This window comes from Aspergillus ochraceoroseus (genome assembly GCF_002846915.1).
Source record: "Aspergillus ochraceoroseus IBT 24754 chromosome Unknown P175scaffold_5, whole genome shotgun sequence".
Lineage (NCBI taxonomy): Eukaryota > Fungi > Ascomycota > Eurotiomycetes > Eurotiales > Aspergillaceae > Aspergillus > Aspergillus ochraceoroseus.
In genome coordinates, this window is record NW_024468480.1 from 61932 (window position 1) to 77613 (window position 15682).

Sequence of the window (15682 nt, forward strand, 5' to 3'; positions counted from 1 at the left end):
GTATATTCTACTCTTCCGGTCACCAAACCAAACCCCCGTTTTTTTGGGCAGTGGCACTTACTAGCAGACAGGTGACAAGTGCAGACGCTATCATACGTTGTTGATGGTTCATGAATTTACAAGTGTAGGTCCGGGAAATTCATATCTGATCCCAAAGACGGTTGGGTATTTGGCCAGGAAGCTACAGTATGACGAAATTGATTCCAGGATATCAAGAGACATGTCCGGCTATAGTCTTGCCACTCCAAAATATATCGTGCTCAAATCTTCCGTCCCCAATCAATGGCCCAAAGAACACCAACGCAAAAACATGATGATGCCTGCCTAAAATATACACATGCTCACTGATTATGATTAAAGTACGATCCGTCTGGAATCAGAATATTTGAAGAGATGTCCACCGCTATGCTGCTGGTATCCGAGACAAATGGTTGAACCGTCGGTTGCTGAAGTGCTTTGAATCTGCCAACAGGTTTCTGAAGCAGGGAACGATGCACATCTGTCAGAATGTCTTGGAATGAGAGTAAGAATTGTTCAATAAGTGATTGATAATGATGCTGCAAAGAAAGGTCTTCGCAGATGCAGACTTCATCCATCGCTACAGAGAGTGGATGCCAGGGGACAAACAAACGCATGAACCATCTAAACGGCTCACTCTGCTCGTCGCGATAAGTCCGATATAACAGCTGCATGAATTCAACTGTCATCAATAACAAACGTTCTGGGGGTACCAGACTTGGCGAAAGATTAGGAGGGTTGGATACCGGTCTCACTGCTGCCAACTGCAAGAAAGCATGGGTGATCTCAACCATGCGTTCCAAAAACCAGCGGAAACCCTTGGTATCCGTATGATATCCAGTGAGTGAAGCGAGTGACTTTTGTTGGAACACTGCCACTATTTGCTGGCGCAATGGGATGTCAATATCCCTAGCGGGAATATCCATGAGCCCGGGGAGGGCGAGGGCACGAAAAGTATTTTGGGCTTCGCCCATGATTGTCATGAACATCGGGTCTGTAAACGAGGCAGACAGTGGTTCGCTCTCTGCATCAAGCCGAGGCGGGACCAAATAACCCAAGCAGTGTACGGGAGAAAATGTCTGGGATATCAAGCAATCCCAGCGCAGCATTGGCTCGGATCCATGATCAAAGGAGGCCTGGACGTCCAACAGGGTTATGACGTGCCACAGGCGCCGCCGCATCTCCCGCTCCAGTGGACTCACCGGGAATGGCGGGTCTGATTCGGAGAGAAAGAGAGACTGCGCAATGCGCAACACCAGACTAAGCATTGTCCAAGCCTTTCGGCTCTGCTCATGAGCCCGAATAGATAACTGAACAGGGAGGGTGTCAACATTGAGCTACGGATGAAATAAGGGGAGGAAGAAGGCAAGCGAAAGATAGACTATCGGGGCCTGGGAGAAATCCATACCAAGAACAAGACAAATGCTTGTAAGACAGTGAGATCATCCGTGTTGAGATAATCCACTTTTTCCAAGGCAGACTGGGTGTGCTTATGGTATTTTTCAAGAAGCACTTGTCTATGAATCCCCAGCGTCCGCGAGCATTGGTCACTACTCATGCTGCTGACTGTCATATAGCTGACGGCAAGTGCGAGGGCGCTAGGGGCCGGATGGTCGAGACTGTAATGAAGATATGGTTTGCTCATGGTTAAATATAATCTGAGAGCAGTACAGGGCAGGAAAGGGAAAATCGGATCCACTTGATCGACAAATATCTGCAATAGACGTCCGTTTAAGAGATCGAAGTTGCTTTTGCTATCGCCAGACGCTAAGCTGGCATGGGAAATGCGGCCTTCTCCAGCAGTCTGGCCCCAAAGCCGGTTGTTCAGAGGGCTGTCCACTTGAATCGCCTATAGTATCACGCCAAATATGACATCAGGAACATGCATCGCCAGGACTGCAAAGATCACACTCACTTGCAGGGGACGAAGGATGGAATCGTGCTTTCCCGTTAGAAATTCCGTAAATTGGCTGTAGTCAGAGTTCAGGCCCTCAGGAGGGGCCTGGGCCCGAGTCGTGGTGATACTGGTATTACCAGGCGCGTGGGACGACGATGGGATACAACCCATCTCGTCAACTAATTTCAGAGAAGTTGAACCACGAACGGCCGCCCTACTGCCGAGTAGGTGCTCGACCAACTGCTCCAGCATCGCAACCCGGTCGCGGAGGTCAATTCCATAGTCCTCTCGCGCGTCCTTCACCAGTCTCGTCCTTCCGGAGCGTCCGCGCGGGAGACGAGGTCGCTCAACCGGTACACAGATAACATTACTTTTCCGGCAATTTGTGCATGGATGGAGCTTGTCACATTTGACCTTGCGTCTCTTGCACATCTCACATGTTAGCTTAGCTCTTGGGCCCAGAGAACGGTGGTCTGAAGGCGGGTCCATGGTGGTGTTCGGAGGCTTCAAGCAGCCAAAATCATCTTCGTAGCAAGCTGTTGCAAGGTCTGCTGGCAACATTCAACGAATCTATCTTCCTCTTCTTCTTCCCTTCCCCCTGACACCAAGACAATCACATCACAATCACACAAAGAAACCTTGATCTCGCCGTGGCTTCCAATCAATCGCCCTGCAGCTTTCTGGACGCGCCGACCGGAGCCCGATTCCTCCGATATTCCGGCGGTGAACAGTCACTGATCGATCGATCGATCCAGGCCTTCTCCTAACATGGCCTTGTCAGAACAACTGGAGTTGGCGAGCCCTTATTGGCGTTTATCCAGGTATTAATTGGATATTTGAATCGGAGACAGGGCCGGTATGGTGAACTAGAGTCCCAAGAAGCGCTGTTATCCACATTAACGTCCAACTTAACGTTCAGCTAAAAACCTGTCTAGACAACCATTTCGTCCTGATACACAGAATAACACGATGGGTGAAAATGCAACAGACGATACCCCGAAAGATAGGAACAAGAAGTGGGAGATGGCATTCAGGGCTCGGGTGAGGCAGATTGTCCCTGGTCTCTTCCTAGGCAATGTGGAGGCATCATACACTCGGGAAATGCTTCAAGAGAACCATATCAACGCAATTGTCTCCCTTACGGATGCCCGATGGGTCTGGTGGAATACCATTACAAGAGAGGCAGGCGTTCCAAAACATCGTCACAAATGGGTTCAGTGTGCAGATTCGTCGACCCAAGATCTCCTCGCCCATATGAGTGATATTTGCGACTTCATCGACCAAATGGCACCCCCCGCTCTGTCCTCGTGAGCCTCTTTACCCGTCGAGTGCGAACATGAAACCAATCACGAGCGGCGTGGTGCAGCTTCGGAGGCGATATTAATTCACTGTGATCTTGGAATATCACGATCGCCGACAGTTATCATTGCCTACCTCATGCGCAAACTCAACATGCAGCGAGCAGACATATGGCCTTTTGTTCAATCAAAGCAGAAAATCAAACCGAGCGCGAATCTTACTCGTCAACTTCAAGTTTGGGAGGAGGTTGGATTCCAAGTCTGGAGAAATGACGATAGGACTGTCCCGAAACAAGCGTATAAAGCATTTTTGGAACATCGGGCTGTCCTTCTCCAGAACAGAGGGCTCACAGGAAATGAGCCCCTTGCACCTCAGAAACTTTACTAACTAAACCTGTTTCTTAGGCCATACAGGCACTTAAAACCCACCGCACTGTGTCTAATTGGTGCATCTTGTTTGGTTGGCGCTGGATGTCCACTTTGATAAGACTTCTCATTCAAAGAATGAGGGACAATTATGCGTAATCAGTTGGAAGCCCCATATGCACAAAGCTATGTTTCTGAATTACGGGCCTTGGCTTGTTTCTGCACTTCGTTTGAACTAGGTAGAAGACTCGATTCCTGCTACCGCCACAACTAACCGTTTGAAAATAGGAGGGCGGTATCTTTTTTAAGCCGAAACTAGCTATAGTTTCAAATAATACAAGATGAAAGGGGTTGGACCTCCCCGGCAACATAATTGTCAAGTAGTCTCTGAAGGAGCCTCATAGCCGAACAACTACTCCTTGGTCTAGCCGGGATTAAGAAATCATCGGCGTGTTCTGCGGTTCTTCGTGCTATGCTGGGTTGAGTGATATCACGGTATCTCCGGGACAGGGAAACATTGTACCTTAGATCTCCACAAATTTTGCATATAAACAGTGCCTAGACTTCGAGCATTGTCAACGTCCGCGTTAATACGCCCCGAGCATGGACCCATGCGACGGCCTCGGTAGCCTCTCGACACCAGGATAACCGTTGCTGGATCGAAGGAGGGGGGTGGTCCGATTCGAGGATATAATCAGCCAAGGTTCCATTTACGGCTCGCTCGAGGTAGATAGAGTCCATCATCCGAGAAACCCTTGAGTTTTACGATGCGTTCATGCGGCCCGACAATTTCGAAAAGTTTCTTCTCGATTTCAAGCCGACTCATGTCTCCCCCCGGGGCGAGAGGATATTTCATGACGGTCGACTCATCTACTTCTCCAATAAACGCACTGCCTCCGGCGGCTATCACGCGTTTCACTCCTGGGGGGCAGTACTGATTATAAACAACCACTTGGTCCAGGGATAATTGCACATATAGTTACACTGTATACATATTGAACGCGGTGTATTAAGGTGATGCTCTTCCCAAAAGGCATATATGGCCTGGAAATCTGACAACTGAGGTTGCAAGGTATACATCTCTGTATCCCGTGCAGTTTCTGCCACCGGGCTGGCGGCAATGGACCGTTGAATAGTGGGTGCCTTCGTGCTTTGGGGTGGCAGTGCAGTTTTGATATATCCTGCGGGCAATCCGTCGTTGACATCTTATACCTTCACTCATGGAGACCTTACTTTCCTCAATGTCATGGTTGATAATGACCGTATTACTGGTATTCTTGACTGGGAGTTCACCTGTGCTGGGATTGGCTTGGGTAATGAGGACAAGGAGTGGAAAAATCTGCGACAGCTATATATGCCTGATCATACGGATGCTCGCGAGTTTTGGTTGGATTTTTATGCCCTTTCCAAGTATCCCAATCGGAATGAAAGAGGAATGGAACTGCTGAAGAGCACCCACCAACTAAATAGGAATAGCAATGGAAAGAAATCGAGACTCAAGGTTAAGTCCGATACTGATGTTGATATTTACCATTTAGAACAAGAACTCAAGCAGATGAACGCGAGAAAAGTCGCCTGCTTTACGAAGACTCAGCTAATTGGCATTCATCTACCAGTTTCTTATCTCAATACCCTGTGAGAAGGCCGCTCGTACCTTGACGAGTACCCGTCGATAGTCATTTCCTGCTCAAAGGAATTGAACTATGCGCGTAGCTAATATGAGTGTTGTTCTGGCGGGTTCTCACTGCCCTGTTTAGGCAGTAGCATAAGCGATGGAAGCAATATATGGGAGATAATCAAAGAGTATGCAGGTGGCTTAGCTTGAATGCTAAACAAGTTGCAGTTAGTATTGCTTGCAACATATCCCTACAATAACTAAATGGCCTATCATGTCAATGTTTCGGAGACCGGAGATCGGATCTTTAAGATGACAGCTGTGGATGAGAGTTTCACTTATAAAATATAGTGGACCACCCTCAAATTTCCGGTAGTGGATGTTCAGTGACGAACCAATATGGCCCCGCGCGATAAACATCTTGTAACATGGAATATATATATATTTGTAAAATAAATCAAGAAACCGAAAACATACAGCGTCAGAATAATTCAAAATTCAAAGGGTCATCCTGACACCTTCTCTCTAGCAGCCTGAATGAACTGTAGAGATATTTCGCTGGCTGTTTTGGAGAGTTCCGCTTTTTCAATGACGGCGTTGGTGGTCAAAATCTGGATATGGAAGCTCTCATCACTGATAATGCTTGTGTATGCGCATCCTCTGGGAATGGAGATAAAGTCGCCAGGTTCCATCAGGATCATCCCTCGTTGAGAGACCACCAGCCTCTTGCCTCGGATTTGACACTGAATAGCATCTGCGAGTGAATGACGGTAATATACATGGCCTGGAGAGTGCTCTAACCGCCAACCTCCAATCCAGACCGACGGAGACTTGTAAACCCACTCGGGCTCGCTGTTCAACCCCAAGGGCTGTCTAGCGGTGAGTAGCAGATGGCTTTGAGGATGGTTATTTAGCCGACCATTAGTGAGGAGGACTTCATCCAGCGTGGATGTTGTAAAATCACATCCCGTTTCCCCTAGGCCCGTGTTATACATCTCAGTGACCATCTGGGGAGACCAGCCGTCGAACGGGGTGGGTTTCAACTCTGCTATTCCGGTGATCTTGCCCGACTCCTCCACCGGACCAAAGATGTAGAAGAGGATGTGGACTTCTCTCCTGCCATAGTTGTCGTGGGTCACTGATGGAGGAATTAAACAAAATTCTCCCGGATGGAGCTTGATGGACCCTAGCCCTGTGATCAACGTCCGCTCACCCGACACCTGGTAGGATATCTCGTAGGCATCTCCATTGCGGTGGTAGAAAGGCTGCCGATTATCCATTTGCTGCCATTCCAGTCGTAAGGAGTTCCCGCCATATATATCTCTGGGAGGCCCAAACTTCATAGTGACAAAGTCTTGTCTGGAATGGATGGCCGCCAGGGGAGCGCTGTCCTTCGACATAGGACAATCGTTGGGATCTGAGGATTGGAGGAAGAGATTTTCGTCATGCTGAAGATGGGAAATCTCCGACGCTTCCGGAATAGAATCGATGAGCTCGGTAATCATAGGCATGGTTATACTGAGAGACAATAAGCCGATGGAAGTTATAGAGAATGTATTGGCATTGAGACCGGTAGAAGCCAATTGGCCCTGTTGGGCTTGTCGAAATATCGGCGATGTTGGCTTTTAATAGGTACCTCTAGTATGCGTCGCCGACTGAACAGGCTCCACGTTCACTGAAATTTGACCGAGATAGTCCTGGGTAGCCGGGGATCGAGTGATGCTAAACTTTGGAGTATTTGTGCGAGTGTTGAGGATCGAAGTATTGAGATCGAGGCGGGGTCAACTCGTGCAATGTGCTGTGGTACTGAGGAGCATGTATGGTGACACCACTGCAATCTGACAGGATGACGAAGAAGAAAATCAACAATCTCTCCGTTTGCCGAAATTTACTTCCTTTTTCGATAATTCTCCAAGCAGGCACAAGACTAGGTCTAGATAGTTTCTAGGCTATCCTAGCAACCAAACTCGAATGGCAGATTTGTATCCAGTCTGGAGGTGTTGAACTTGGAGAGGTCCGTCTTTGTATAACAACACCTTTCTGTTAGAGTTAGGCGACGGTTCATAAAGCCTTGTAAATACATCTCATAAAGTAACATAGATTCATAATAGGAATATTATTAAGGACCAACCCTAATGCTAAAGTCCAGTGGGCAAGCAGAGTACGAACTGGAGCTTCGAGAGACAAGTATATATCACTTAACCTCCTGCTCGCTCTAACCTAGGTATGCTAAGATGGCGTACAAGAAGTTTCCAGTTGTGGTGCTCCATTCATCACCGTGGACGCCTGTAGGGCCATGCCTCCATCCACTAACCAGGCAGCTCCGGTCACATAGCTAGACCTTGGGCTGCTTAAGAAAAGAACGACATCGGCAATCTCCTCCGGTTTTGCTGTACGGGACATGGGGATCATTGTTTCCACCATATGGGGACGGCTTGCATTTTCATTGCAATCAGGTGTAGGGCTCTCGACCCAGCCGGGGCAGACCGCATTAATGCGGATACCATGGGGCGCATTCTCCAGCGCTGTTCCGCCAGAAATTGTGTATACATCAGCTCTGAGGCAAATTAGCTGCGGCGTACATAGTAACTCACCAGCATTTTTTGTCAACCCTAAAACCGCGTGTTTAGTCGTGGTATTCTGGGGCATTTGCGGCGTGAGCACAAATGGACTGTGAGATGCCACATTGATGATCGTTCCTCTACTGGTTTCGCGAGTTCGCCCCCGGGCCTTGTATATCCCAACACTCTGATTCCTCATCACAGGCACTATCGCCTGGATGCAGTTCAAGGTTCCCGTCACCACAACCTGCCAAAATCAGTTTATATGTTCTAGGTCTGATGCGTCGATAGTGGATGGGTCCTTTACATCACAGCCAGCACCATTGACGCAATAATCGATGCGCCCAAACATGCGTGCTGTTCTTTTGACCATACTGTCCACACTCTTCGGGTCCGTTACATCGACACGCACAGGAAGCGCTTTAAAGGCCGGATTTGTAGCCACCGTTTCGCTCTCTTGGGCTGCATCCAACGCTGCATCATAATCTATATCAGCCAGCACAATGCTGCGAACACCCTCGCCGGCATATCCCAGGACGCATTCCCGGCCAATGCCGCTGCCTGGTTTCTCAACAACATATCAGAACGGGCGGGAAGAAAATTAGCAGAATTGAATTCAACACAAATATTTACCTGCACCGATGACTAGTGCCACGCCATTCAGATAAAGTGACATAATCAGAGCTCAGCTGGGATTGGCGACTTGTATTCGCACGCAATACACACACTGTACTATCCCCTCACATGTATAGGCAGGCTAGAGGAAAGCGCGTAAAGGGAAGACACAAATCTATATTCAGATCTTGGAGCAACCAGCGTGTATAATATAATAAAACTCGAGCGATGAATCATACATGAAAAATCGTGGGCGAATTTCAACAAAGAAGCGACAGACCAACTTCGGCTTTAAGACGGGGCTCCTATGTCCGGATTATCACCGCGTGTATAAAAAAGTTGTCGGACGCCGAATTTCTGGCGTTTTCGTCTTTCAGGTACGGAGGATGTTCTCAGTGGGCATTCATTGCTATAACACTTCTTAACTCCAGAAACAGACCCGATATCGTGCACGCCTGCGTACGGAGTTCCATAAATACTCCGAATAATCTTGCGCTTGTTAATCCAAATGGATCCCAGATCATGTCAGATTACCGGAGCTAATCAGTAGGTATTCCTCCTTCCACACATCTTTTCTTGTCTACTGCGGCCTTGAATCCACCCCGCAGCGATTCTCCCGTACGCCAATTGACGGTTCATGTTGAATTCCTGTCTTCTGTTAGTTTCGTGGCCCTTCACTCACTTACCTAGCTAGGCGCCAATGATGTAGCTAATTTGTTGGCAACGTCCGCGGCATCGCACTCCGGGACCTTGAACCAGGCTATACTCATCGCCACCTGCATGGAGTTTGCCGGTTCTGCCAGCATATCATGAGGGAAGACATGTGGATGAAGACATAGTTACTAGTATGTGCTCAAAGGGTCGCGTATGGTATCATTACAAAGCATATAATACTAATAGCAGATGCAAACATAAGAAATCTATATAGAGTGGGTGAATTCAACACTAAAATCAAGCAGTCACAACTTCCAGGTCAAGACCACGCTCCTTAGGAGAGCGGCTGGACCTCCCTGCCACACTCGAAGCAGTGCGACCTGCAAAGCTATCTTCACACACTGGCCATTGCTCGGGTTCAAGCCAGAACTTCATGTGTGACTTCTGGCCGCTGATTAACCCAGTCAAGTCCAGCGGATCAATAAATGTCTCGACGGTAGATCGCTTATCAATCCAACCGGGGCCCATCCGCTCCGACATGCCATCAGTGTCAAGGTACTGTTTCTTGTCGCGTGGGAGACTGCGTCCAGGGTGCAGTAGGTTGACCCAAAAGGTGAAAACGACCATAGGCGCGGCATCAAACGCGTAAAGTAGCCATTCCTTACCGTACACTGCCGCACATATGTCGTTGCAACTGTCCCTACTCGTTGTGTTCATGGATTCGATGGCGCGGAAAATGCATCGCACCATTACCAAGGCCGATGTGCCGTACAGCGTGTAAAACAAGATCCGCAGATTCGGAGGGACCATTCTGGCCTTGTGGCAGCGACGGTGGAGCATGGCGACTACACCGACCAGGATTCCTTCAATAACGCACTGCAGGACCACCGCGATCCCTACAAGGGTCATGCCGCTTTGATACATATCGGGGTCGCGGCTACTAGTGGCAGCTCGAGCCGCACCCGCTGCGGTGAGGGCTTCGACAAGAGCCCCAATATAGACGAAGAAGTAGGTGGTTCGGTTCGGGTTGAGCCAGGCGAACATGGGGATATAGTTCATAATGCGACCCAGAAGGTTGTACGCCGCAGCCGAATAAACGGGCGGGCCGGCATAAATGAAGATGTACTGGGCAATGTAGAGGTTGACGTTGGTAGGATGGTGGCTGGAGATGGCGCGTAAGATCCATCCTGTGACATAGATAAGTCCACCCCAGCACATGAAGAAGGTGACTCTCCAGAACCGATAATGGCTAAATGTCGCCGTTAGTAGGGTGACGAGTATTTCTTATTGGAAGGGGGACGCTGACAAGTTTTGGTAGGTATGTGAGATAAGTGAGACACTCATCACGACCGCAAAGACAATCGGGAGCACATGGCTGGGCTTGTAGCCATAGGCGCCTGTCTCCGGGTCCAACCCAGACACCATGATATAGAAGTGTCGTAAGGCGTGATGTCGCGTGTTCAACAGAAGAACCGAAATCTTTTATCCAAGGTTAATCTTGTCCAGCTCTACATTACGATATTGAGAGGATTGGAGCCGTAGTTTATATCTCCCCATCTTGCTTTTTGATCGACGTATTTACTCCATGTCACCGTGCGTTCGTCGGCGCTGTATCGAACTCGAACTGGTTAGCCTAGTACAATGGATGTGGACTATATGAACCTAATCGGTACCAATCTGGCGCCGGAATCAGGGGAGGCGATGCCCGGGGCTCGGTTCTTGTTTAAGCTAACAAAGCGCAGTGAAGCTAAGCGCTGAAGAAATCCTCGAATAGGCAGAGGCATCCATCGATATCTACCCAGACAGTTGTAGTCGTCCCGAAAACATCACTACGCAAGCCGGCTGTGGGCTGTTCCCGCTCTGGGGATTGGCTCCCTATAATTGCCCAGTGGAGGGGAGCGGTCCATTCAGCCTGATCAGGTTAGCAAACTTGGATATCGGGGCGTATACTGGAGATATCTCTTGGAAGGCTTCGGCAGTATAAGAACGTTGGCAGAGGCATTGACGGATTAGATTATAAAGAAGAAGACAGTGAATTTTGCTAGGTAAGTGGGAATGATTATGTCTGACAAATCTCTGTCGCTGATAACAACTATAGTTACCCTTCCTGGCCCCTCCTGCCACGATAAAATTCATCTGTTCAGTTCAGATATGGACATTACCGTACACAGCCATAAGATGGGGCCGGATGTCAAGACACGGCTTAGAAAAGAGGCAGTCTACCAATCGCCAGCCCTTGGGAATGTGACATTAACATGGAGTAGTCACGGTGCCATTTGAGCGTTGTTATGGGCTTATATATAAATTCCAGGGTCACCCTGCGCATGGGCAACGGCCAGCGCCAACAGGTCGTTAACAGAACTGCGTTTAGCCAGATCTCAGTGCATCCAGCTCCGAATAAGCTGTATATCCATGGGTAACTATGAACTTTATGGGCATTTAATATTGAACCAATCTCCAGCCTTTTTTGCTTCTTGATCAACAGCGCTACGCCACGCCAAGCCTCACAAGCCTTGGCGCCTGAAAGCTGGAGTTTCATCCGTATGACCATTGTTCATGTTCATCGCGACTTTGACTCGATGTCTCTGACCAAGATGCACCTCATTCTTTACTTGAATTTTTTTATTCTCTACCCCTGAAGTCGTCAATCATGCCTGGTGTGCCCTCCGGAAGAGGGTGTAATGCCTGTCGCAAACAGAAGAAAAAGGTACGGAGCGTCTGAGCCAACTACGCGTGGTTTAAGATTAAAATGCAGAGGAACCCCCGCCCACTAATATGCTCTTGTATTCTCAAGTGTGACGAGGCAAAACCTGCCTGTTCGCGATGCCTTCGACGTGGATTTGAGTGTGTTGGAGCTGGAGAACAGCGATATAAATTCAAGGAGGAGTACGGCACAAATATTGGGCGAAAGCGAGCACCACCGCCCCGCCCCAAACAAGAACTACAGAAAGGCCAAGGTCAAGTTGTGTTCGTGGCTCCAAGTAATGCTGTCACTCTTCTAGCTCAAGCTCTCGTGGCTACCATCAGACCTGCAACGGATTTGAGATATAACTTGATGTGGGCTTACGGAGACTATTTAACCTTGGTACCCGCTCATCTAGGCTTCAACGAAGCCTTGGATGCCGCCGTCGATGCTCTAGTCACAACGCATGCTACCTTTTCGTCGCGAAAGGAGGTCACGGTGGCATCTTTAATGAAATATTCCCGTGCTCTAAGCGCTCTGCGGGGCTGTCTGGATAATCCTCGTAAAGCGGGGACATCAGAAACGCTATGTGCAGTGTCTTTGTTGCTGCTAGTCCAGGTAAGCGTTCCAATTGCTCTTTGGTTTTGGAGTAAAAGTTGACGAAGACAGAATATGCTTGGCCCGCTGAACCAGCAATTCACAGGACATGCGGAGGGGGCTGTGAAGATCCTAAAAGCGCGGAAAAGTTGCGCCCCACGGGATGAGTTTGAACGTGCCCTCTTACTATCCTTGCGCGGTCCGGTCGTATGATTCGTTCCTCCCTCTCAACACCACCCCGCTGAAACTAACCACTACATAAGCTGTTTGAGGGCCTAGTCAACCCAAATATTCAACTTACCGCCGATGAATGGAAAGATATGGTGGAGAATGAGCTGGACTCAACCGCACCGGAAGGCCTGATACTGCGGTGTTTGTCTCGAGTGCCAGATATACTGCGCCGCGCACGGAACAATCCTAATGGGCAAGCCGGGATTTTGTCTCTGCAGACGGAGATGAAGGCATTGTACTCAACCGTTCGAGAGGTCTGTGACCAGTTCCGGGATCGTCTGCTAGAGATTGAGACTCCAGGCGGCAGCAATGGTCACACACTTACGCCTGGGATGTTTCATGCCCATTATCAGCGCATGTACGGATTGGTTGTTACCATTGCGTTATACATGAACTACATGCTCATTGCGCTGGGCACAAATGACAGGCATCTGAAGCCCGATGGCACATTTCTTGCGACAGAAATGCTTAATATCGCAGAAAATGCAATTATATATCGACCTTTTGGGTCCGGATATGTTCCCTTGGGACTGATGGCCGGCTGGGTCGCCATCGACAACAAACCACTACGAACGCTGATTGAACGATCGATCGCGGACTACCAACAGGACTTCAACCATCGAGTTCTCAACCCAACAAAGTTGGAAAGCCAGCTCCGTCAGCTACATCCGCTGATACCGGACTATTCTCGGGACTGGTCTCAACCTATTGAGCACGAGATGTATGAGCCTTTATGAACTTGTTTGGGCGTAGAATCTTTCCACCTAGCGGATCTAGATGCGGACAAAGAAGAGTATTGTATCATCAGCCATGCTAGACACTACTCGCGTAGAGAAATTATCTTTGTAAACCAAAGTATATACAATAGTTAGCTACTTGCACTACTCTGCATAGCTGACATATCCTTGAATTATACTCACTCGCATATTTAACATTACGAGAATGTCTGCGCTGAGTCAGCATATCCACCAATCAAAACCACTATCGTCACTGTCTTCCAAAACGAAGGCCGCCCAAGTTCCATGGAAAATAGAGCTGCAGATGCACTCCCTGTGGGAGTTTGAAATGTCTCTTTGTCGTGGCGGCTTTGTCATGCTCTACTCACTTCAACCTTGTTAGATGGAACTATTGTCTAATCACTCACTATGGCAGACCCTTCGTCGAGCTCCTCACAGCCGGAAGAGGACCCCCAAACCCGAGACGACTCCAACATCCTCTCTCAACACCTTGACCCGCAGTTCACTGCTTCGTTGCAGGAAGAGGCTGCCGTCATTCCTGATGACTACCTTGAGGCAACGAACGATGCCCTATTCTCGGAGCCACAGTCCTCTCTCAAGCTACAAGGAGGAGACGTCCATCGTGATTTGTACCGCCTGGAAGCGAAAACAAAGCAGGCTCGGATGGGTAAACGAGCGGCCACGTTTTCCTTTCTCCCGCGGCGTCAGCAAGATGTCATCGAGGAAGGTGTTGCCGCACTTGAACCCGGCAGTTTTCGCCGTCATTTTATTCGAAACAAGCATGGTCAACTGGATCATCCCGCCATCACCGTGACCTTTCTCGATTTCCTAGACCTGTACGGAAACTTCGCTGGAGAAGACCTGGAGGAAACTGAGGAGGAGTCATTGGCCGTGGAGGAGGAGGAGGAGGAGGAAGAAGAGGAAGCACAATTGGAGGCTGAACGACGACCTTTGCTAGGAGCTCGAAAGCGACAACGAGCCGCCCGTCCGGGTGATGCATCCAACGTGAAATCTTTCTTCACGTTGCTGAAGGCATTCGTCGGGACTGGCATCATTTTCTTACCGAAAGCTTTTCGTAATGGCGGCATTCTGTTCTCCTCCATCACCTTGGTGTCGGTAGCTGCAATCACGACTATATGTTTTCATCTACTCCTCCAATGTCGGAGACGGTATGGGGGCGGCTATGGAGATATCGGCGAACGAATTGCGGGACCTCCGCTTCGGACTCTTATTTTAGGATCAATTACAATCTCCCAGATTGGATTTGTTTGTGCTTGTATAATCTTCACTGCAGAGAATGTACGAGCCTTTTTGTTGGCGGTGCTTCCCAGTACCATCAACTCTCTCACTACTGGACGCTTGATCGTATTACAGTTGCTGGTCCTCGTGCCTCTCGCATTGATTCGGAATATCTCTAAACTTGGGCCTGTCGCGCTGCTTGCCGATGTTTTTATCCTCTTTGGCCTCGGGTATATTTACTGCTACGACATTGCCAGGTTAGCAACTCAGGGCGTGGCACCGACTGTGAAGTTGTTCAACCCCCAATCATTCACGTTAACCATCGGATCGTCTATCTTTACTTTTGAGGGCATCGGCTTGATACTTCCCATCCAGTCTTCGATGAAGCGACCAGAGTGTTTTGACGGCCTACTGTATGCGGTTATGTCCGTCATCACGGTGCTTTTCACAGCGGTTGGGGCCCTTTCGTATGCGACATTTGGCTCTGAGACAAAGACCGAGATCCTCAGTAATTTCCCCCAGACCAGCCGGTTAGTCAATACCGTTCAATTTCTTTATTCCCTCGCCATTCTTGTCGGAACGCCTATTCAACTGTTTCCCGCCGTTCGGATCATCGAGGGCAGGCTTTTCGGCCCCGTGTCAGGGAAACGAGACCCGTGGATCAAATGGAAGAAGAACGTTTTTCGGACAGTGGCAGTCCTGGGATGCGGACTGCTATCAGCGGTTGGGGCGGGGGACCTGGACAAATTCGTGTCCTTGATCGGATCGTTCGCATGTGTACCCTTGGTGTACATCTACCCTGCCTACCTGCATTGGAAGGGAATAGCGGAGTCTCCATGGGCCAAGCGAGGCGACCTTGCTATGATCGTTCTCGGGTTCGTGTTTATGATTTACACCACGGCTGCGACTGTGTCAGTCTGGATGTTGGGGAAATAACCTGGGCTGGTTGTATCTTCTCTTGTTCTCAACAAAACTCGAGACCCGGAGAGGGCGAAAATTGGTGTATCTGAGTCTGAGTCAGGGCCAGAGTCAGAGTTAGAGTCAGAATCGAAGTCTCAAGGAGATTTAGAGCATCATATGGAGTGTATCCTGGCGAGAGACTGCCTTACTTAGGTAGTGACGGGGATAAATTCAACCTTGGTTCGGCGTAGAATTCCCAGAAAGGAATTCA

The 15682-nt window shown here is 49.0% G+C and overlaps 8 protein-coding genes across 8 annotated transcripts; 4 read left to right on the top strand and 4 right to left on the bottom strand.

The window, feature by feature from the left end:
• Positions 1-155: 155 nt before the first annotated feature.
• Positions 156-2404, bottom strand: P175DRAFT_0480218 (Zn(II)2Cys6 transcription factor; the record flags this gene model as incomplete). The annotated part of the gene is made up of 3 exons (XM_040895425.1): positions 156-1328; positions 1427-1785; positions 1930-2404. The coding sequence occupies 3 exons, from the start codon at positions 2402-2404 to the stop codon at positions 342-344; spliced, it is 1821 nt and encodes a 606-aa protein (XP_040751135.1). The 3' UTR covers positions 156-341.
• Positions 2405-2811: 407 nt separating this feature from the next.
• P175DRAFT_0516825 (uncharacterized protein) lies at positions 2812-3601 on the top strand (the record flags this gene model as incomplete). The annotated part of the gene is made up of 2 exons (XM_040898933.1): positions 2812-3173; positions 3228-3601. The coding sequence occupies exons 1-2, from the start codon at positions 2885-2887 to the stop codon at positions 3599-3601; spliced, it is 663 nt and encodes a 220-aa protein (XP_040751136.1). The 5' UTR covers positions 2812-2884.
• A 1260-nt stretch (positions 3602-4861) lies between these two features.
• P175DRAFT_0402446 (uncharacterized protein) lies at positions 4862-5026 on the top strand (the record flags this gene model as incomplete). The annotated part of the gene is made up of 1 exon (XM_040892996.1): positions 4862-5026. A coding segment is annotated over one exon (165 nt), but the record flags the coding sequence as incomplete, so codon positions are not given.
• A 674-nt stretch (positions 5027-5700) lies between these two features.
• On the bottom strand, positions 5701-6705 carry P175DRAFT_0532691 (cupin domain-containing protein; the record flags this gene model as incomplete). Its single annotated transcript, XM_040899992.1, has 1 exon — positions 5701-6705. The coding sequence occupies one exon, from the start codon at positions 6703-6705 to the stop codon at positions 5701-5703; it is 1005 nt and encodes a 334-aa protein (XP_040751138.1).
• A 702-nt stretch (positions 6706-7407) lies between these two features.
• P175DRAFT_0516826 (SDR family NAD(P)-dependent oxidoreductase) lies at positions 7408-8591 on the bottom strand. The gene is made up of 4 exons (XM_040898934.1): positions 8389-8591; positions 8063-8316; positions 7789-8002; positions 7408-7719 (listed from the first exon to the last, which is right to left on the bottom strand). The coding sequence occupies exons 1-4, from the start codon at positions 8429-8431 to the stop codon at positions 7424-7426; spliced, it is 807 nt and encodes a 268-aa protein (XP_040751139.1). The 5' UTR covers positions 8432-8591; the 3' UTR covers positions 7408-7423.
• Positions 8592-9272: 681 nt separating this feature from the next.
• P175DRAFT_0516827 (uncharacterized protein) lies at positions 9273-10449 on the bottom strand (the record flags this gene model as incomplete). The annotated part of the gene is made up of 2 exons (XM_040898935.1): positions 9273-10273; positions 10331-10449. The coding sequence occupies 2 exons, from the start codon at positions 10447-10449 to the stop codon at positions 9322-9324; spliced, it is 1071 nt and encodes a 356-aa protein (XP_040751140.1). The 3' UTR covers positions 9273-9321.
• Positions 10450-11317: 868 nt separating this feature from the next.
• P175DRAFT_0501922 (Zn(II)2Cys6 transcription factor domain-containing protein) lies at positions 11318-13366 on the top strand. Its single transcript, XM_040897267.1, has 4 exons — positions 11318-11731; positions 11819-12325; positions 12377-12511; positions 12568-13366. Exons 1-4 carry the CDS (start codon positions 11675-11677, stop codon positions 13270-13272), a joined length of 1404 nt encoding a protein of 467 aa, XP_040751141.1. The 5' UTR covers positions 11318-11674; the 3' UTR covers positions 13273-13366.
• Positions 13367-13680: 314 nt separating this feature from the next.
• On the top strand, positions 13681-15447 carry P175DRAFT_0509758 (putative amino acid transporter; the record flags this gene model as incomplete). Its single annotated transcript, XM_040898449.1, has 1 exon — positions 13681-15447. One exon carries the CDS (start codon positions 13681-13683, stop codon positions 15445-15447), a length of 1767 nt encoding a protein of 588 aa, XP_040751142.1.
• Between the last annotated feature and the right edge of the window lie 235 nt (positions 15448-15682).